This window comes from Rhea americana, unplaced genomic scaffold (genome assembly GCF_003343005.1).
Source record: "Rhea americana isolate MKP2758 unplaced genomic scaffold, rheAme1 scaffold_196, whole genome shotgun sequence".
In the NCBI taxonomy this organism is placed as follows: domain Eukaryota; kingdom Metazoa; phylum Chordata; class Aves; order Rheiformes; family Rheidae; genus Rhea; species Rhea americana.
Window position 1 is genome coordinate 1,410,785 of NW_028186105.1, and position 22,686 is coordinate 1,433,470.

The 22,686-nt window shown below is 40.5% G+C and overlaps 1 protein-coding gene across 2 annotated transcripts in view; it reads left to right on the forward strand.

Annotated features, from left to right (window-relative positions):
* Positions 1-22,686, forward strand: part of UNC13B (unc-13 homolog B) — a 105,430-nt gene that overhangs the window by 17,813 nt on the left and 64,931 nt on the right. For both annotated transcript variants that reach the window (XM_085303049.1, XM_085303050.1), the window contains exons 4-9: positions 215-293; positions 2,009-2,083; positions 2,559-2,778; positions 11,645-11,872; positions 12,168-12,309; positions 21,687-21,856. In XM_085303049.1, the coding sequence (XP_085159175.1) occupies positions 215-293; positions 2,009-2,083; positions 2,559-2,778; positions 11,645-11,872; positions 12,168-12,309; positions 21,687-21,856 (914 nt within the window). The remainder of the gene's footprint in view (positions 1-214; positions 294-2,008; positions 2,084-2,558; positions 2,779-11,644; positions 11,873-12,167; positions 12,310-21,686; positions 21,857-22,686) is intronic.

A 22,686-nucleotide genomic window follows, 5' to 3' on the forward strand; every position in this document is an offset into this window, starting at 1 on the left:
ATTTTTTGTGCAACAACTTGAGTTCAGTAGACTATTACTGAGTTGCATTTGCAGAAAAATTGATTTTTCATCTCTAAAGGCCAGGTCCTTCTGTGCTTTTTGATGATTGGTATTAGCAAGGAAACTTTGAAAGAGGCTGTTCGGTCATCTATTTGCCATATCTCATTGCTAGTGAGATTTTTTAATCCCCCTTTTTTTTCTCTTGAATTTCCAGGCCTGCAGGTGGACTCTATGGCATTGATAGCATGCCTGATCTACGCAAAAAAAAGCCAATTCCACTTGTCAGTGATCTGGTAAGAGATTTATCTTCTGCCACAGAAATAGTCATTGGTGCAAATGACTCTATTTTGTGACATGTGCTAATGTTCATTTGACATGTGCTAACGTTCTTTCAGCTTCCAGAAGTTGTAGGTTTCGCGGTTAATTAAAATAGCTCTTACAATGAGTTACGAGTTGTGCTTGCAAAAATCTCCGTGAGATGAGGTATGATTTGGTAGACTAAGATCTCTTTGATCTTTTTTGCCTTTTTGTTCTAAACAGGTTATTTGGTTATTTGTAGRCCTGTGTTATTTTTAAATGTTTTCCTAAAAATCACTAACTTTGGGGAAAGTTGTTATAATGCCCATGTGAGAGTTAGAAACTTACTAGAAGATCCAAATTTCAGAAGATAGATAAACCAAGCATATGTGCTTGGATTTTGAAAGTAATTTGCAATATTGCCAGGAGGCTTCTGTGCTACGGAAGCACAAGAACCAAACAAATAACGAGGACAAATTTCATATGCTTGTGTGATATGGTGAGATAAGGCTTCTGTGGGATGAATTGGTTTTCTGTTGGCTCTGCATTCAACACAAGCAGTGCATTTGCGCTTGGGAGAAATGCTTTAAGGAGCTACAAGACCAAGGTTCCCGTATCCTGTGATTCCTGTGAAAAGATARCATACAACTCTCTCTTCCAACTTATGCATAGGAAGGCTGGTACGTGTTTTACTAACTGCTTATATCTTTTAAGTCTCTGCAATGATGGCATTAACTTGTGTTACTTCTTTTGTATGCTTTCACCCTCTTTCTCTACAGGCCATGGTAAGTGGAGTTAAAGATTATCCACCAACTCTTCACCAGAAACAAAAATTATTTTACCTTATTTTTCCCTCCATTATTTTGTTTTTTATTTTAAACCTGAAGTGCTGCAGTGCATGCATATTCAATATGTTGTCCTACCACATCACTGATGGAATGAACTTTTTCAGTCTGCCTTCAAGTAACATAAATTGGAGCGTAGATGGAGGTCTCCATTAGCATTTGATAACTTGAACGCAGATGTCGCTAGCTCTTATTTCCTTCTTGCCTTCATGCAGTTGGAGTGGCTTGCTGAAGAAATCCTTTAGATGCCAGTGTTAGGTGCTGAAAAGGCAGTGACCTACCGTCTGCACAGCTGCAGAGCTTAGCACTGATACGATGTGAAGGAGGCAGTTTGGGGAGGAAATGCTGTTCATTGCATTCAGTGATGGCCAATGAATGTGACATGCTGCGCATTCAGACGTGCTCCCTACCCACCCTCTGTTCTCTTTCACCCTGTTTGTATCCCTTTCACTGTCACATATGAGAATGTTGGGTATGTTATAAAACTGATGAAATAATCTCCTTTTGATGAATGAAGTTAATTGCAGAATGACCTTAGGCAATAGCAGTGTTACTCTTGCCACCAGAACGTAGAAGTGGAGATGTGAACGCAGATTTTTGTCTGCAGTTTATACAAAGAAACAAAACTAAAATCTGCCAGAGTAAGATGGGTTGTGGACAGATGGAAACAAGCCGATACTTTCAGAGTATGCTTTTGACTCTTTTGGTGTACGGACTACCATCATTTAGGAAACAAACTGAATGTAATGGGCTGGTTTGGTATCATTTTGGAATGACAAGCTCCCTGCTTGCTCACATTTCTGTGTGTGTAATACCAAAGCATTTCTGAATATTTGTAGTGAGTAACAAACTTTCTCCCCTCTTAGTCACTGGTCCAATCCCGGAAAGCAGGAATTACCTCAGCAATGGCCACTAGAACATCTCTCAAGGATGAAGAGCTGGTGAGTAGGAGGGTTGCTTGGCTTCTGAAAACTTTTAGTAAGCACATTAAAGGAGTTTGGCTCTCTGGGATGTAGAGCCAGCTTCACAGAGGTCTAAAAATATAGATGCAAAGCTGCTGCTTTAATTTGTTTAAAGAAATCAAACATACTTTCAAAAAATAACATTTAATTTGTGAAATATGATCTTATCATTTCCATCTACTGCAAGAGACACCATGTGAAACCTGCTTTAGGCAAGGTACTCCTTGTTCACAAACCTTAGTTCTTTCCTCTTAATTTTTTTTTAAATGTCTACAAAATCATTTTTGAAATGGTGTTCTCTGCTGTCACTTTTACAAAGTCTGCTAAACTTGGCTACCTCAAAAGTGTAGATTTATCACTGCTTGTATGTTTTCTCTTAAAACTCACGTGATAACCAGCGAAAACAGATTCAATCACCTTTCCGAATGTTGGTTCACATGTTCTTGTGTTTTAGAAATCTCATGTCTATAAGAAGACTTTGCAAGCCTTAATTTACCCCATCTCCTGTACAACCCCACACAACTTTGAAGTGTGGACAGCCACCACTCCTACCTACTGCTATGAGTGTGAAGGGCTGTTGTGGGGCATTGCACGACAGGGAATGCGCTGCGCTGAATGTGGAGTCAAGTGCCATGAGAAGTGCCAAGACTTGCTCAATGCTGACTGCTTACAGAGTGAGTAGTGACTTTGCTGTGCTCCCTCTTGAGAGGTGCAGTGGAGTGTGGTCATTTCCAAAGGTGTTTCTACACCTTTTCTAACTGCATACGTAATACCTTAGTGATTAGTGAAAATGCCTTTATTAAAGTGATTTCTTATTTTCTGAAAAGGTGACATTGGGCTAAAACTGCCCGATTCACTCTATGGATACACACTGCTCCACTGACACAGACAAACTTGTTTGCAAGACAGTGCTTGATGTGATTAAAAAAAAATTTAATTCTGGGCTTCGATTCATCTGTTTGGTTTTTGGGGTTGACCCGTATAACATGTTTAATTTCTTTCTGTATCAGCTCAGGTGGAGTGTTTACTACATATCCAGTGCAGGTGAGAAGTGGGCTGGATGGATAGGGTACTGGGTTGGATATTCTGGCTTCTATTCTGTCAGTCCTGTCCTGAAATCCCAGGCAAATTGCWTTTTACTGTCAGCTCATTTTGCTGTAGACCTTAAGATACTCAGAGCAGCACTGGATTCCTGCTGATGGAATACGAACCATGGACTTAGCTGGGATTCTCAGTAACAAGTACAAGCTGGCTAGGTTTTTCGCCTTTTAAATAGGAGAGCCTTTTAGCTGAATCACTTTAGAGGCTTAGGGCTGAGTCAGCATAGATGATGGGTGAGATAGGTGCCAKCTGAGTGTATGGGCATTATCTCATCTTACTAGGGCCGTTGCGGTTTATTTTGCTGTTTCTGTAGCATTTAAAACATGATGCCTCCCTTCAAAGAAGGCAAAGAGCTGAGAGCTTGCAGAATAAATGAGACCTAACACAAGCAATAGGAGGATTTGATTAAAAAATAAAAAGAAAATGTTAATTTGGTAGATACCTTGCTTAGATTATTTTTATGCCTGTAAAACAGTTTCTTGATTTGGTCTCTAATTTATATTCATACTTGAGAATGAAATATCTTAGGCTAAATGGAATACCAGTTTCTACTATGAGTGTTAAATCTYGAGTAGGGAGGACTTCTCTTGATCTTTTTTTTTTCTTGCTTTTCCATATCAATAGAGTAAGTCTAATCAGAAAATTTTATAAATACCAAGTTATTGCAATTTATGGTGATAGGAATCTAAATAATCAAATCTTGTATCTGCCTCAGACTTTAGTTAGTTGGGAAAGTTAGGCTGGATGATCTAGCAAGAGATACGAGTGAATTCTACATCACCAGTTTCTTACGACTTAAGAAACTTGACACCTTAAACAGATGTTCTTTGTTTTTATTTCTCATGCATGCAGAGTTTTAAAGAATTCACAGTTAGAATTAGGGCTCTTTGCAGGGGCTTATTTCTCAGACATGACTGATATTGGTGAMATGTATCTGTTCTTCAGTTGCTTAGCATTTCTTGATTTGTCTTCGAGGGCCATAAGGTGATCTTTACAGTTTATAGCATTTAAGGGGTTGCATTATTGATGGCTTGCTTTATTGTGACCATTTTGTGCCTAAGCAAAGGGCTTCTGGATTTCATTTGGTTCAGAAAAAAAATGAAATTAAACCATAATTCAGGTTCCTGACAAAGTTTGATGTAGAGGGTCACTTAGACTCAGGATAACTGTGTTAGTTTTTGGTTTCTGGAGTCCCCAGAACTCTCTACTAACTGGGGATTTTCAGCATTTGAGAGGAAAAGCTACTGATATGTGCATCCAGATTTGTTTTAGATACGGTATGCCCAAGATACGGTAATGTCCTGTTTGGAGTTGTGATATCTCAGTATGGCAAAATGATACAGAGAGCAGAGGAAAAATTAGGTTTGCACCAGCAGCAGTGAGGAAATAAATGTAATTCAGCTGTGCAGAGCAGAAATAATGAAGTCAAGAACAGTAGAAGGAAAACTAAATTTAAGAAATAGCTAATGACTAAGAGGAGATGTATTTCTGCAGAGTGCAGCTCTGGCCATCCATGTTCAAGAAGGTTTACTTCAGACTGGTGTGGACATTGGCAGGGTACAGAGATAACRGAGGAAATGTGGACTGTTTCAAGAAGAAGAAAAGAGTTTGCATTAACCTTTCAAAAAAGCAGCTTGGTGGTGTGAGATGGGAGGAAGACAGGACTGATGCTATTTCAGGAAGCTAACAATAGTCATATTAAGTCTGTCCCAATATCAGGTTTTTCTACAGAGATGTCATGGAGCCCTAGGCAGAGATGTTAGATGTGCAGTGTAGAGCTTCTACACCTCTGACTTGCTCTTCCAGCTTAGAGCTATCCCTGGCTTGAGGACTTCCCAAGCAGTAGATGCTATATTCAGTGCCCAGCAGTGCTGGCTCTCTGAATTGGGCTAGTCTGTCTTTGAACTTGTTTATGCTTGGATTATGTTTAGGAAGAGGGACATAAACAGCAGGGGAGGGTGGTCTGTCTTTTTCTTTTGTAAACATTAGGATTAAAAAATATATTTACTGTAAGAAAATTAAGGCTGGAAGCTAGAAAATGACTTTAGTGGTGAGAGTAGGGAATCTCTGAAACAGCCTGCGAAGAGTAACTATAAGAACAGGTTGTTTAATTTCTGGCTAATTTCTAATCTGAAGTTAAATCAATTTATGGAATGGGTTGTGGGATGTGGTRATGACAGTAGTCTGTATACTTTTCTGTAGAATAGAAGTAACAATTGGAAACAACACTGCTTTTCAGGTATAGCAAAGCACCAGGTAAGAACTTATYTTATTCACAGGATTTCAGATATTTGCTTTGCACATTTCTTTTCAAAATGTAAACACAAGATACTTCAGCACGCTCTCTTGAAGGTAAGAGAGGAGGAGYGCTCTGGGCTCAAAACTAGTGAAGCACTTAAACTTCACTTACTGCRCTGCCCAGTATCAGAGCAGGGAAGATGAGGAGACTGTGAGCCAAGGCTATGAAAGTAGCCAGTGTGAGTGTGCATCTGGGTACACGTATCTGGGGTGGAGACAGGAGGGGAATTGGAGGTGGGTGCTGTGTCATTAAAAGACATGAGACAGAGGAAAGATGGTTCTAGGAGATCAAGATGGTAGGACCAATGTGCGGATGTGCCACTGGGTTGGGAGAACACTTACTGTTGATAGTAGAAATCTATTAAAAGGCTTTTTCAGAAAACTGTGTTCTTTGCTTCAGCATGTTCATGCTAAAATTCTTCTAACCGGAACCCGCAAGGCCAGAAGAAAATGGAAAAATTAAATTAATTTTTATGTATGTTTGAAGAACATAAATTGTGCTTAAGGAATGAGAAAAATGAACTTCTGTAAGGAAAAGCAATAGCTTAGAGATACAGTAAATCTGAGACTAAACTGTTTTGTATATTAAACTCAGGAGGGGATTTCTTCCCAGCAGAGAAGTTTTATTATTGCTATCGATATGAAAAAGCAGGTTCTTGCGTTTTATCCTCACTTAAATCTGCAAAACTTCCAGAAAATATTGCATTAGAGTAAATGAATTTTCAGGCTAATAAGAAATAAATTCCATTGATTATGCCTTGATCTCTCAGGATATGTCTTCATTTAAGTCTATATAAATCTTCCAGAAAATTTTGCACTGGAGTAAATGAATTTTCAGGATGGTCACAAGTAAAATTCCATTGGTTATGCCTTGAAATTTTGGGTAGACACTTGGTGTTTTATTCCTTAGAATTAGGATGTGCTGTTAATCTGTCTTCTACACTCCRGTGACTTTTTCTAGGAAATAACAAGAACTCTTTCCCCAAACCTAATGCTAGAGTTAAATTTGGTTATTTCTTTTGAATTTTTGTTTGTTTGTTTGTTTTCTTTTTCTTTGCATTTAAAGAAATTGTGTATCTGATACAACAAATATGACAAAATACTCAAATTCAGCACTGCTTTGCTGCAATTCAAAACAAAATCCATTTTGGTAAAATTGGGCACTATTTCTATATTAAAGCTAATTTGCTCATCAGTTTGTTTGTGAGATTGCCTCAAAACATGAATAGTCTAAGAGGCAATTAAGAATGCTTGGATTATATTTCCTGCTCCAGGAAGCATTGCGCCCAAGACAGGACACCYTGTGTGAAACTATCTAAAATTTGCTTAAGAAAAAAAAGCAAAACTTGCAACTTTCAGCCTACCAGCTTAAGGTTCAGCAGTCTTTTGTTTAGTCTCCAATGTTTTGTGGTGGGACACAATTTGCAGATCAGTTCAGCAAGGCTGTTCCATGAGTTGGCAGTTTGAAGTCTGCTAAGCTCGAATCACTTGTGGCATGTGTACTGCAGCTGTCTGGTTTATGGCTTTGTTGGCTCTAGATTGTTGCTCCAAGAGGATTAAGAAGTTTGAGTTTCTTTATTGCTAGTATTTATAAGATGTTATTGTGGTGATGAGGCAAGTAAATTTTTTATTATAAGGTCATAAATACTTGCTCGAGGTAAGATGCTTTCTTTTTAGTCTTCAGCAGTTCCTGGGAGTACTTGAAATTTCCACTGTGGGGTTCGAGCCTTTCTTACCTGGCTGAAAATGAATGGAGGGGTGTTCTTGGCACACTTGGCAAGCTTTGGGAAAGGGGTGCTTTTATCTCTTGCCTGAGCACCCRTAGAGTACTAACTAGAGAACAAGGAATAGGCAGAGCTTGTATTAAAGGAAGAGTAAAGCTGAGGATGGATGGGCAAGATGCGAAGAAGCAGATGCAGGGAAGTGGGAGCGGCAGAATTATGAAGAGAGTGGAAAAGGGGCATTATGATAGCAAGATCACAGCAAAAGAGGCTTACACACTTCTGGGCTGCTTTTTGAGACACAGTAGTATTCTGCTTCTGCAGGTATGCGTCTTATTTTTCTGTGATGTTGCCAGTGTAGTCCTTGGTAGATTAACAGTTAAACCTGAGGAAAGAAACAGCCCTGTGATATCATAATCTGGATCCTTGGAGCTCTTGAAAATGAGGAATTGAGATCCCAGGCTTGAAATTGCTGTTGAATAGGAAATCTGTGTTGTGTGTGATTAGCCATATGTCTTTTCTAGCTCATCTGAAAGAGCTTTTGTTCTTTATGATCTGCTGGAGTCACAAAGCTGGAGAACTCCAGGTGAGGTGTCACAGCTGTGTTTCTGGATGCAGTGCTTGGCACTGTTTTGAGCTCTGGGATTTTGGTTCACTTCTGGAGTTCTTCAGAGACTTTTCTGACTCGGGTCTTACCTTTGTGACTTTTTGAATGAGAAACTTGTGTGTGTTATACTCCAAACAGGTTGCAATCGCAGAGGCTGTCTGAAGGTGGACTGTTAGTAAGATGGATAAGTCACTCTTGTGATAAATGTCTTGGCTTTTGTGTTGARTGATGATTAAAGCACCATAGTGATGAATACTTGTTTGCTTCCAGAATCCTGTATGGGAAAACATTTGCACAGGATGAGGAAGGATACCTTTATTTGAAACTTCAATATCTATTTTAAGTTTCAGGAATATGTAATTTCTAAGCATTATCCGCCTACTAAACAGCTGTCTTCTATCCTGCCAATGTTGTTTTCTTGACTTTTTCCTGTTGGAGCATACGGTAACAGCACTGGCAGTTTAGTAATAGCTGTATCAATACTAGTCCCAATATAGTCTTGTTTCCTTTCTGTTTCCAGTCATAAATTGGCTCGTGATTTATTCTTAGAGAGGAAGAGATAAGGACAGCCCAGTACCATTCATATGATACTGTGTATTCCTATACRCAGTACTTGGATATTCCTCAGCCTTTCTATATAGTCAGTTACAGAACTACTTGAAAAGCTGAACCTTTAAACTGGCCCAAAATCACCTTTTTGCAGCTGAATGAAAAAAAAAAAAAATCTCAAGTCCACCAGCAAAAAGCACTCTCTGCCTTCCAGTGTAGTGATATACTTTGGGTTTATTTCCTATGCATTATAGGCAATTAATCCCCTGATGATCTTTATTTTAGAAACCCTGGAGATCTTGTACAAACAAGCAGGTGTTACAGTGAGGAAAGGGTGTGTTGTTGTGACAGGTTTGTCTATTCTTTACTCTGTTAGTCTGTATTGTTAAATAGCTGCCTTACTTGTCTGGTCCTGGCTTTTGCACTCTGGATCAGTTACAACCTCAGCAGAGAGAGGGGGAGCCTTCCTGGGGGGGGGGTGACTGAGCCCACTTACCTGGGCAGGGTGGGAAGCAGCATGGATGGAGATGGGGGATTACCAGGGAAAGTCAGGAAGCAGAGRCGAGCCTTCGAGGAGACAAAAGCCGAGGCTCTCTAGGGGTCTCATGGCAGTGGCTGCACGTCCTGCAGCCAGGCAGCCACAGACGGCTGCTGGCCTTGGAGCARGCCTGGATGAGTGGTCCCCTGTGCAAAGTCTCTGGGTTGGGAGGTTGTTAAACAACCTTTTAACTGGGATTCCTCCAGTTACGCAAATCTGCATCCTGAAGCTGCTTTGGGGCCTCTAGAGCACTTGCATTAATGCAAAAACATAGACCGTGCTGCTTCAAAAATAGGTTAAATCAGGGCCTATCTCAATGACTAATAACAAAACATTTTTATGTGCAAGCTGCCTGGGTAGTAATTTCTTTAGAAAACGACTCTGAATTAGAGCACTTGCACTTATGCGTGACATGAACTGCTAAAACTCAAATTTGGTCCTTGATTTTTACGAAGTCCGAAAGGGCAGGGCAGAGTTGGGTTTTTGTGAATCATTATGGATTTCAGAATTTCAGTGAGAAAATCCAAATTGTTCCGTTGGACCACTCCCAGTTTCCCATTAATTTTCTGTGGCTCTGCATGTACTAAGTAGAGTTCACCTCAGACCCCAGAAGGCCTAAAGCTGAACTACAGCACTTCTTACCTGAAGTTCAAAGTGTAGCCCTTGGTATCATTTCACTTTTGTATTCTTTTATYAAATGCTAAGTCTACAACCAGATGATTATCTGATACAAGATATCAGTTTGGGTGGTGCTGGTCTGTGATCACCAGTGAGTGCAGACTGCAGGGACTGTGCAATTAATTCCAGTATTTTGATTTTATTACGTCTTAAGCCAACAGCAGGAAACTCTGGGGCCTTTTCTCAGATGCCTTTTATTGTACTAAATGGACTATGAACATCAAGCCTCTAGCAAGTAAAATGAAAAATAATTATCAGGTAATACAAAGTTATGGCCTGTTTTAGAGCCAGGTCTTTAATAGCATGCCTTGGTATACATATCTTTAATGAACTTCTGAAACTTCAACTGTCACAGTCTGTTCCAAACTGCATTTTTATTCTTTTCAGTTTGGATGGTGGAAGTTATAATTGAGTTTTGTTTCTTTGTTGAAGTGAATTTAACAACAGTGGAAGGCGTTAGATTGATAGTCCTAGAAATGGATGTCTTTAGGCAGTGTTAGTTACTGAGCACCCTGTTGAGCCTGCTAACAAGGATGCCTGTTATGTTGTGCTGCTGGGAGTCCTTTACGAGCGTGCACTTGTTTCACAGAGCTTTATTTGTATCCAGACACTAACTGAAACTGTTTTATATACAAAATTTTAATGCCTTATATTAAGGTGTTCCCACTATCATCTTGCCAACTTCTTCCAGAGGGAAGCAGTTTTAGGTATCTTCATGATTTGATGTCTGGCTTTGCACAGACTTGCAYCTACTTTAATGCATAATTTTACAGAAGATAACTTCTGTAAAAGGCTTTAAGTTATCCCAGGTGGGAAAAGAAAAACCCAAAACAAACAAACAAAAAAAGCAGAGTAAGCTAAACTGATATGATGATTAATATGTTCACAGGATTTTTGTCATAGTTTCACTAAATCTGATGTAAGATYGCAGCTTGTGATCACTGCAGACAGTGTAGAGAGACTGTGTGTTGTCTTGGATTCCTGCTTTTACTTTAACACTCTAGTTTGTCTACCTTGTTCATGTTGATGCTTTCAGTAATGCATGACTCCTATCTGATGCAACAGGCTGTGGCTGAAATGTGCACATGACTAGCATAATTTAATAGGAAATAATTGGTTGTGGGAGCATTCTTATAATCTCATAATTATATAAACTTTTTAGTGTTTTAAGATATATACGGATGACCAGAGTCCTCTATTTTCCAATTACAGTTAAATATCTATGAAGTACAGACTCCTACTCTGGGCTCCTGTGTTTTCAACTGCTAGATACTGTACTTGCACCCCTTTATCACRATGGTCCATGTCTTTAACTTTTGAATTTCCTACCTTATATGTTACATTTAGTATAACTGCACAATTCTAATAATGGACTTTTTATTTTGGCTTCTTACAAGTTGATAAAATAGAGTGGAATCTGGGAAGGTACTTCAGATGCCTCCACCTTAATGCCTGATCCAAGCAGGATGGTTCCAGGCAGAAGAATTGGGCATACATTGGACAATGAGCCCATGCTGAATGGGAGCTGTGTGGAGAAAGTCAGTAGGAAATGCTGTGCACATGGGTCTATCTGAACTCTTGCTCTTCCCTGGTGCTTAGATGCAACCTTAAGACAAGCTCATAGGTAGTATTTGGAATGAAAGACGTATGTCCTCTTCTTGCGACTTGCCCAGGCAGAGATCTRTTTATTCAAAGCAAGGTCATGAGGAGAGGGGGCATGCTAATGGCTACTGTTACAATGAGAACCTAATTTCTGGATCCTTCTCAGTTATAAGAGTTTTGAATTCAAGCTCCTAGTCAGGAGAGCATTCTTGTCCAGACTAGAAAGGAGTCTGAGAATCTCCATTCCATGATCCCCTCCCAGTGCTGAGTGGTCTGGATTCTCTTGCGTGTGTGTTGAAATTGGATGTCTGCCTACAAAAGTCTGTAGCAAGAGGCATTGTGTGGAGGGTAACTCATGACTTTGATCCTGCCATCCAGATTCAGTGGCATAGGACTTCCTGTCTTTGCCTGTTTCTGATGAGCATTTTGTACTTTCTGGTGCACAGGAGCAGCAGAGAAGAGCTCAAAGCATGGGGCGGAAGACCGAACCCAGAATTTCATCATGGCCATGAAGGATCGCATGAAGATCCGAGAGCGGAACAAGCCAGAGATCTTTGACTTGATCAGAGATGTGTTCTGTGAGAGTAAACTGACACATGCTCAGCAGATGAAGACAGTGAAGCAGAGTGTGCTTGATGGTACCTCAAAATGGTCAGCAAAGATCACGATCACAGGTGAGGGAGGGGAGGCATAGGTTTCCTTGGCTTCTCTTGGGAGCCTGACCTAAGAAGGAGTCAGGGCAAAGCTCGAGAGAATGGAGAGGAAGATCATCTGCTCTGAACTGTATCTCTTTCTGCTCAGTGTACAGGAAGGAGATGGAGATGTTCTTTCTGTCTCAGGCAATGTAATGCACCATGAGCTGAAGCTCATCAGAAACTGTCTATGGGCATTCTGAGCTGTTGTTTCACATGGCGTGCGGACACATTGTCTTACTGGTGGGTTGTGGTAACACTTTTCTTCTCCTTCCAGTAATGTGTGCTCAGGGTCTGCAGGCCAAAGACAAGACTGGATCCAGCGATCCATACGTCACTGTTCAAGTTGGCAAAACAAAGAAGAGGACAAAAACAATTTTTGGGAACCTAAACCCTGTCTGGGAAGAGAAGTTTTATTTGTAAGTGCTCTACCAAGGGCTTTCACTCCTTTTCTTCCTTTCTGTATGATCTATACTTCTACATGTGAACTTTGTGTATCAGCATGCATTCCCACAACACCTATCAYGTATGATGCTTTCATTTGTTCTCAGCATATTGTGTGTGTCTGAGGGCTGATGTCTGTAACAATATGCCTAGTGCATGCCTGTCCATGTCGTCTTTCCTGCTTGTTATGTGTATCTAAAAAAAAAATCTATCTGCTTTGTGAATGTTTTTATATTGATATTTCTAGAGAAAGCTAAAGAAAAGGGAAAATCTTTAATTGGGAGACTCTTGTTCGTGGATAATAGATGTACTTTCAAAATTTTTTGAAATATAAAAGAGTGAAGTTTGTGTATAAGATGATGCAAGCTTCCTGTGACCTACTGCTTGTGTTGGTGTTTGACTAACTTTGTGAGCTCAGATTAGAGGTAGTTATTGCCTGTCATTTTTTGGTGAAGCTACCAGTCTCCCCCTTAATTCTGGAAAACCAGCGTAACAATAATTTAAGGGGTTATCTGCTTTCAAAATGAGCAATGTATTGACATCTGAATCAAAGATAAAGGCTAGAAGTACAGTTTTTTAAATATCAATAAGTGCAGAAGACTGAAAAACTTTGTTCTATCAGACTTTTATTGAAGAAGTAAATAGTACCATCAATTTATCATTAAACTTGTTATAATTCAAAGTGGAGACTTGAAATCCAAGAAGTAAGTAGCTTATGAAGATTCAGGATAATCTATTGCTCCCATCTTTATTTCCTTCAGTGTGTCATCTCTTCTGTTGTACTTCTTCTTTCCTTTTTCTCTTCCCTGATTCCCCCCTCCCCCCCCCTCCAAGCTGGTTGGAGGTGAGGAGTTCTCCCTGAAAACTGAAATTTATGTTTGCATTTTAAAATCAAGCTTATGTCAGTCCAGGTTTGTCTTTTCAATGCACAGTACAAACAATTATTTTTAAAGTCATTTTGAGCTCCTCGTTAACATCAGAGAAATCTCAGTTCTATTTTGAGCTGGTCAGCCCTTGGCTTTATATTCTTACTTTAATCCAAGGTAACGTTATTGCTTGGTAAGTAGTAAGTTGGCTTAAGTACCATTTGGATAACTCTAGCCACAATAGCAGTGAATCTACGTGGGAGCCTTAAGGACCTTCGTTTACCATGCCCAGTAGTTACCATGGTATTTACAGTGTGTTCCCTTCTAATTTTAGGAAATTCAACAAATACTGTGTTTAAGGATAGATAGCACAACATGATAAATATCGCAGTTCTCATAATGCCTCTCTATAGGTTTTATGGCTGTGTTTGTGATTCAGTAGAAAATGTGCTGTTGGATATTGGAGTTAATGCTACTTTATATCTTGTCCATGTCTGGATGGGTATAAATTACCTTGGGAGTAGCAGGAAGAGAGTGAAGGAAATGAGCACGGTATCCAAATCAATGGCTGGAAAGCATCCCACACTGGAATCAATGCGTCATTTCATTAATGAATGCTGAAGCTAACCTTATGCGAGATAAGGAGAATCATTTAGTCAAGCGTGTGCATTGCAGGTCTTTTACATGCTCATTTTTCTTTTTTTCATTTATAGATCATTTTTAAGCTTACAGTTCTTAAAACTACTGAAATCTCTTCCTCCCCATGATCAAATGGAAACTTTAGTCAGCATACGCTGACCAAAATATACTTACCAAGCTTTTCTTTTTCCCTTTTTCTTTTCCTTTTTTTTTTTTTTTTTTAATGGAAGAGATTGTCAGGATGTTCAAGAAACTGTCAGTTTTGAGGGGTTTTGGTTTGTTTTTTAGACATAAGTTATCACAGTGGGGGAAAGGAATGGTGGTAGTTATTAAAAGCCTCCCTTTAGAAGGGAAACCTCCCCTTACAGTGGAAGTTTAGTGCTGAAAAGAGTTAAACATTTCAAGGGGTGTGAGATACACAGGTAGAGGGAGGTCAGGGCAACGATAAATATATGGGTTAGTAATTGCTGTTCCTTTTCTGTTTGGCTTGTTGGACAGCCTTGTTTGTAGCTGGTATTCCTTAGGTGCCCATTGTCTTTATATCTGATCACAATTTTGGTGTTTTTTCRAAGGTTGAATACAGAGCCAGAAATCTGTCTGTATCGGTCATTATAGGTTTGATATTGTAATCCATACCATGAGCTGAGGTAGTCTATATATAGGTCAGTAYTATAATACTTTCTACAGGTTCAGTAAAGTTAATTAAAATTCTTAAAACTGGCTTAAACTGCTTTTAAGGCTGCAGTAACCTATTTTTTCCAATAGTTCTTCTGTGCTTGGTTACAGTGATGGGTGGAAAAATACATTCATTTCAATACCTCTCCTTAAATATGACTTTGTTCCTTTCYTATATATTTTTAGAAAAAATATTGTGGTAAGTTTGACCCAATTTGGAAATACAAATTTAGAACCCTATCTTAGAAAAGATAAGATTGAAAAGACTTTGGCTTTGCATTATTTAGGTCGTTACCAGCCTGTGTCACTACAGGTGTCTGCTTAGATTAACGACCAGGTCTTGTAGCATATTCATGCTGTCTGAGCAGGTGATTTTCAGGTCCTGTAGTTTCTTTCTGAACATTATCTCCTGGTATAGTTACATCTTCAGTTTTAGTAATGGTCCTATTACAGTGAGATTTTTTTAATATCTTCTAATTGGAATTTAAAGACTTAGGAGAATTTAAGGAGTTTTTTTTTTCTGCTCCGTTCGGTGTTGCACACTTGACTCTGCATATATGGTGTTTGGCAGGATRAAGCCTTGTTGGGGGGACCTGGGTGTTGCTGCAACAGAGAACAAGTTGCTCTGTGAGCATGCACTATTGAAGCTTGCTTATCTTGGGTTTTCATCATGTTTGTCTTCTGCAGTAGATCTCRGGTCCCCTCCCTGGAGGCATGATGAGTAGGCTTATAGGTGGTCTCCTTCATTTGCCCTGTAGACTTCTCTGCAGGGCCCTCAGTTCTCTTCCCTCGTGCTTACTCTGGCTGGACTGAAGGCAGCACAGGRCATGCCTGCAGCTGAGTCCGAGTTGCGTGCCTGGATTGATCAGTACATGTGAGCAGTTGGCTGTAGATTTCCTTGGGATGGCAGCTGATTTTGGATTTTCTACTCTATCCAGCTCTAACTTTTCACAAATMTTGTTGGAACTTAGTTTGGTAAGTCTACACAACTTTCACTTCCATAAGAAAAAGTCCATTAATATTAGTAAATATTTTCAAACTATTCAATATAGTTAAGCAAGAATTTTATTCTCTATTTAGATATTTTTTGGGGGGGAGGCTGAAGCTTAGCATCCATTTGAACAAATTGCAATGACAGACAATGTTTAGGAGAATTTTTAAGGAGAGTTTATGCTTTTGTCTGTAAGACAGAGTCTCACTTTATAGGGAAAGCCCTGGGCTCTGTGGAGGGTGCTGGTCTATGCCTTTTTGTTTCAGGACGTGCCCCAGTCTTTAACGATCACGAGCGCTAGAAGTTAGCTCTTCCCAACAGGACTGTGCAGGGCTTCTTRGCATGGACACAAAATGAATCATTCATTTTAAAATAATACCACGTTGAAGTTGTCTTGTCTGAATACAGCTGTATCTGAAGCTGTGAATGGTGGATGTGAAACCATTGCCTGGAACGGACTGTGTTGTTACAGGACAGTTTGCAAAAACTGTGCTTATCTCTCATTGCAGAGGAGTAACTAAGTTARAATAAATGCAGTGCCTCCTGCTAGCAGATAGCCAGTAGTGTTTTAGGACATACAGAGTCGCACATGATACCCATTCCTGTTAAACTTTTGRGAATGGACTTACCACATCGCTAACCACTGAATTGCCAACCAAAAGCTTATTTGGTTCTGCAGTCTTCCTTTCGGCAGCTCAGCCTGTTGGTAATCTCAGCATTTTTCAGTAAATTGTGACTAAGTTCCAAAGTTGTTTTTAGGACTGCCCTTTCTGAGACCACTATATTCATAAATGTTACTGCAATGCTGTACCTTCAGCTTTTGCTCATACCATGGTGGGAGCCATGCAGACTGTCCTGCTTTCTTTATTCTCCAGGCACTGCAGATAATGAAACTGGCAGTACGATAAAATCCTACTCGTTTCCCTGYTCAGTGACCAATGTGAAGCTTGCATTGGAGCACGGAGTTGATGCCTTGCAGCAACCGCCTTTTGGGAAGCTGAGTTAATATAGCTGAAGCTGTAACGGTCCGAATCGCTTTATCTGCTCTTTGTAGTTTGGAGAGATGCACAATTAATTTGTGCAGTCAGTGCTGTAGCGTTGGGTAATAGCAAAATGATTGTACTTGTTCCCCTAAGAGCAGAGCTTTGTGCTTTTAAGAACAGGAAACTCATTTCTTTGTTCTGAGACAGCAGCAGCTGCATCTTGGGTCATAAGTCTGTGTTGTCACGCTTAACGTCTAAGCTGCTCCAGATCTTACCCTGGTTCTCTTGCCTCTCTGATTTTGCCTTCAGTGTCTCTTCTGATGTCTCTTTCTGCCCTGATAGAGGAGTCCTGGCATTATTTAAAAATTAACCGGTCCTTAGAAGTTGTCARCCTTCCTTTCCTATTGAAGCTGCCATATCAGACCTACAAATTGGACTCTGCTCTTTCAAGACCCTGCTGTTTGAACCACATCAAGATGTGGATTTTGATTTTTTCAGMCAGATCATTTCCCAAAGGCCACTTTTTTTTCTGCTTCCTCTGTGTATATTATTAGAACTCTTTCTTGGTCTCTTCTTGCTTCATACTGGATGGTACAACTACCCCTTCCTTTCTGATTTTCCAGAAATCTGCTTTACTCTTTTTTGGAGTTTTGTTCCTCAGAAACTGAAATGATGACAAGTCCTGAACTCCTGCTGGTCTGCATTTCTCTCCTGTGCATTTTCYCACCTCCTGCACACCCACCCACTCTTCCTGCAAGCTACTTTGCACTTTTTTTTCAGTGTCTCTAGCATTGCAAGAACTGTCCCCCTGCTCCAGACTAAGAAACCTTACAGTCCCTACTCAAGAGCTGTGTCTGCTGTGAGGCAGAATTGGAAACTGCTCACAGTAGATGTCTGTAGAAATATTCATTAGGCACTCTGGACATAAATACTATTTTAACATCAGAGCATAGCAAAGTCACTTAATTCTGAGCTTGACTGACCTACTTTCAAATCTGCAAAATGTTATTGCTTCCTCACTTCAATTGTTTGTTCTTGCTCTGTCTACTTGTTGCTTTTTGTCTTTATTAGACTGTCAGTTTTGCAAGGCAGGGGCTCCCTGCCTTGCTGTGAGCTGCCAGCACCGTAGAGTCCTGATTGCATTTGGTGCCTCTGGGCTTTCCTGTTCTTCAGACAGCAAATACAAGAAAACAACATAATTTAAGGAAATGTTTTTATGTGAAAGGAGCATGCTCAATGAGAGGGTTGTGTTGCCTTCTCACCTCTCTAGTCCATGYAGTCATGTTACAGATGTAAGTCTCTCTGCAGCGTTAGTGGATTGATGCTGATGGTTTGATATATTCTACCGAGTTGACTTGTTGTTAACACATATCTGGAGATGAGAAATCAATTGAGAAGAAATGTCCATGTGGATGTGATACAAAGGGCATTGAAAAAGCCCTTATTGTAATTACCTGACTCTGTTTCTCTTCTTGGGTGTATCTTGAGTGTATTGAGTGAGGATCACCAGAGTGAATGCCAGAAGGTTTTTGTTTCCTTCATGGCACTCTCCATGCTCTAAATTTATGGTCTTGATTGCAATTCTCTTTATCATTTGTGATCTGCTGGGGACACAGTTTTATAGGTGTACCTTTGTATCTTTTTTTGTAGAAYTTTCCAAACTTTCTATTTAGGTACAACTTTGATGTATGACTTCATTTAGCATTAGGATTTCTGCAGCGTAGAAATTCAGTGACAATCCTACAAATGTAGTTAGCACAAGCAACAACTGATTAACAAATTCAGCACATTTGTCATTGTTTTTTTTCCACCTCAGAGTACAAACCATTGGCTTGAAAGTGTTGTTCTGGTAATTTCTAGACAATTCTCCTTTTATTCTTCCTGCTTTCTTGAGGATAAGAGGCATGTGCCCATGTTAACTCTGAGCCAGTTTTTCTCCCTGAATAAGTTTCTACAGTGGTTGTGTGTGTGTAAATTGGAGCTGGATTACAAATTATTAACTCCGTTGTGGGAGAAGCTGTAATGAATATTCAGCAGTTAGCTACACACTGTGTGTGTAGCTCAAAACTAATAACAGCCTCTCTTACTTCCCGTCACCCTAGCTGGTGACTGGGATAGGGGAAGAGAGCAGAATATTGGAAGTGCTGGAAACTTGTGTGGGGAACTGGTGGTTTGGGGCTGGGGGACAGTTAAGGGGGAGAGCGGCAGAAAAGCTGGAGAGAGTGCGATAGGATGCAAGTCTGCAGAACCAGGCCTTGCTAGTTCCACAGCTCCTGCAACCACTAACTTCAGGGAGAAAAACATCATGGAAACGAGTTCACTATTTATTTGATACTGTGTGTCTATGTGTAGATTTTGTGTGCTATTTCCTGAAAACATTACCTTACTTGGTAATTTGACATGCCAGAGTAACTTCTTTATATAAAAAGGCATCACTGAAAACATCAAAAATCTATAGCTGTATAAGAGAAAATTTCTGGGCCACGGAGTGAAGGGAATCTTCTTTCCAGGCCATCAGACTCTTCTTAAATGGGTCTGAACTCATATGTGGTTTCTTCCTTGTGGTGGGATGTAAGGATGTGTTTCCTCTATCTGCCTCCTCTTGTGAAAATTGTGGGGATTCAACATACAAGAGGGACTGGATATACATACTTGTGCCTGCAAATCCTGAGGAAATCAGGCTTCATGAAATGGTAGCAAGAAGCAGGGCAGGCATCTTTAGAAATGTGCTGTCTCCTGTGTTACTACAGGGCAAGTTTCTAGCAGCAGTCTTGCTGACTCGTTATCATTCTGTCACAACTTGCAAACTAATATTTTTCATTAGTTATCAAGCCTGTTATCAGTTAAAAAGCCTGAATCCCCACGTGTTCATGGCTTTGTTTCGGGGTGGTCTCTGGAAGATGTACTGATGCTGACACAACTGTCTTGCTTCAATGAAAGCAAGAACTGTGGTTCCTGCAGACTTATAAATGATGATGTTAGAAGGGTGAGCCACCAGCCTAAGGATTTCAGCTGCTGTGAAACAGTGATAAGGCACTCTCTCTGGCATGGGAACAGCATAAGGAAAAGGAATTGAGAAGTCTCTTAAAAATGGCAGAAAAAGGCATGGTAAAGTAGAAACTTCAGCTACTTAAAACCTTCCTGTGGCCCTTTGCAGCAAGTTGTGCTGCTGTGGCCAGGTGAAGGAGGGCAGTCAGCTGTTCGGGGAACGTGGGATGTGCATGTGGGGGCACCTAAAGCAGATTTATGTCTGAACGCCTTGAATKCCTCCTTGAATGAAGGAGCATATTTTTGACCATTGGTAGCAAAGAACCGAGATCGAAGCTGTCTTAATGAGGAGCTGGAGCACCAGAAGGTGAGGTCTGAAGGAGTCCGAATTTAACTTGCTGGTGCTTTGTAAATGCCACTGTGTGCTAATCTGTGTCTTCAGGTACCCATGTATTTCTGAACGCTGAGCCTCTTGAGGTACTGCCAAAATGTACATTAGTGCGYTGTGCTGAGAACAGAAGTTTTAAGTGCTTAAGCTGTGTTGCCTGTAGACATGGCAATGTGCTCGGATAAGTCTGAGAATTACAGAGAGCAACCGTGCAAGCATTCCCGGCTCGTGACTGTTTGCTGCATGGTTTGGTTGAAGGAGGACATCCTTGAAGGGGAGGAGGAGGAATGGAAGAATAAAGGCAGGAGAGAAGCATTGAACCTTTCTTCTGAATTTAAATATACTCATRTATTGCATAGAAAAGGAAGGGAGCTTGAGCAGGGGTCAGAACTACCTGGAATTGCCTCAAAATTTCTCCATATAATTCCCAGATATTCCTCTGACCTGGAGAAAGAAAGCCTGTAGGAGCTGCCTAGACGTTTGTTAAGTGGTCCTGAACCACATCAGTAGCAATCGGAGCCCAAAAGATTTTTTAATAGGGAACATGCAAATACTGGTCCCTGTCACATCTTATTGACCAGGCTTAGCAGATCTCTTCTGACCCATTTCTTCCTTTTCCCTGTTGCTTAGCAACAGATGCAGCATGTTAAAAAGGCTAGAAAACAGGCCTTCAGCTGAAGTTGCTTGTTTTCATAGGTTTTATTTCCTTGAGGGCAGGCATTTGTAGTGGTTATGGTGAGTAATCACCCTTGTCATGGTCTCATGTGAGCATTCAAATTGTTTTATTGTATTGTGTGGCCTATAAATGAGCAGAGCTCTTATTATATGGTCCTTCTACCCACTTCTGCTATCCAGGAGCCTGCTTGTGTCTACAAAAGGTATCTGAACACCTACATGGGGAGGGAGGCTGTGAATTCTGCCTCTGCGCTAGGCTGAAGGTGCAGATTCAGCATACAAAACTGCATTTCTCATTTTTTTGTAGAAATGTCTTTACTGACCTGCCTGTGGCACAGAGCAAGTATCAGCCTGAGCTGTGAATAATAGGCAGCATCAATTCCAGTAATTAAATACCAACTTTGTTACAACTACYGTATCCCACCACATCCTCCTACGCACAGGCAGGATTTGTATCATCCAATTATAACGTATTGTACGTTAATGTACTACTGCTTTGTGAAGATCTTTGAAGTAAGAGATCTATCTCCACCTGAGCTACTTACTCATTTATTTTTATTGCAGAGAACTTGAGAAGCCCTCGTTATAGACCTGGACCTTGCTTACTTAGGCACTGCACATGCGCAGACAGAAATAGCCCCTAATGCTTGCAGTCTAACATGAGACCATTGATGGGGACAGATATCAGAAACCAGTGAGATGCTCATTGTTSTTTTTGAGGTGTCTAGGTCGATGCACGAGCCTAGCTATCATTGGGATTTTATGTACTTCATAGCAAAAAAAAGATGAGAACAGTGAAGATGATTCATGAGTTCAGGGAGCTGATCCTGGGAGTGAGGAACAGCAGGAGACATGCAGCCACCTACACATCTAAAGCTGATGGTTGCAATCAGCGCAGGGCACTCTCCTTCAGCCTGCATCAGATGTGCAGTGTCCATCATGTCGTAGGAGCAGTTAGGAACTGCATGACAAATTTTTGATGTATTCTATCAAAATCTACCCTTTTATTTAAATAGTCAGTTATTTATACTTTATGTTTATACATCCCTCTACTGTTAGACAAGCAGGTCAAAATGGGTGTAAAGCATGTAGTGTAGAAATACCACCTAAAGCATACGCTCTTAAATATCTCGTGTCTTGTTCACAGCGAGTGCCATAATTCCTCCGACCGAATCAAGGTGCGAGTGTGGGATGAAGACGATGACATTAAGTCTCGCGTCAAGCAGCGACTGAAACGCGAGTCGGATGATTTCCTGGGACAGACTATCATTGAAGTCCGTACGCTGAGTGGAGAGATGGATGTGTGGTACAACCTTGGTGAGTGGGGCTTTGGAATTGAAAAAGTATCATGTGTTAGTTTGGGAAGCTTAGGTGATTTCAAGGGTGGATGTGCTGCAAGGCTTTGATCTTTGGTCCCAGCTAAAATGAAGAAGCACATTATAACATTTCCCTACAGACACTGGAAAGTACTGTGGGTGAATGCTTGGCACGTGGTTGGACTCTATTGATGCTGGACCAAATATTACCTATCCCGTGCCCTTTTTTTAATGCTGACTTAAAAGATTTTACCAGTCTCTAAGTGTACTGCCCTGGACTGGCAAGTTGTTGAGGCCTTTTTTTGAGTGGCAAAAATAGGACTTGGAAGGAAGAAATGATGCATGACCAGATGGTGCTGGCCTGACAGGCACAATGATCCTAGGAGATGCAAAATTTTCTTGATGGGGGCAGCATCGGCAATTCTCAGGAGCCTCACGACTATGGTGAAGTCAGGAACAGATTCTTCATCAGTCATCTCTTTTATTAGAAAGAGATTTGAGCCACATCTTCCAGGCATGCTGGCATTTTAATGCTAGTCTTGGTGAAAACCTTGTCTTAGCTGTGCATGATAGGTATGCTGAATTCCCTTGCCTGCTATTATATGAACCTTAGTCTGGAGAGGTTTGCAGTATATTCCCTGGTAGTTCCAGTTCAATTGACTGAATCCAAGTTTAGGGACCCTGTAGCACAGTTGGCATCAGAAGGGCTCGTTTATTGCTAGAATTGTGCATAGTGGTAGCTAAATGTGTCATACTGAGAATGTATCATGTCAGTTGTTTTCCTGAGGCCTAGTTAGTGTTTAATGTTTTTTTGTTTTTTTTTTTTTTTTT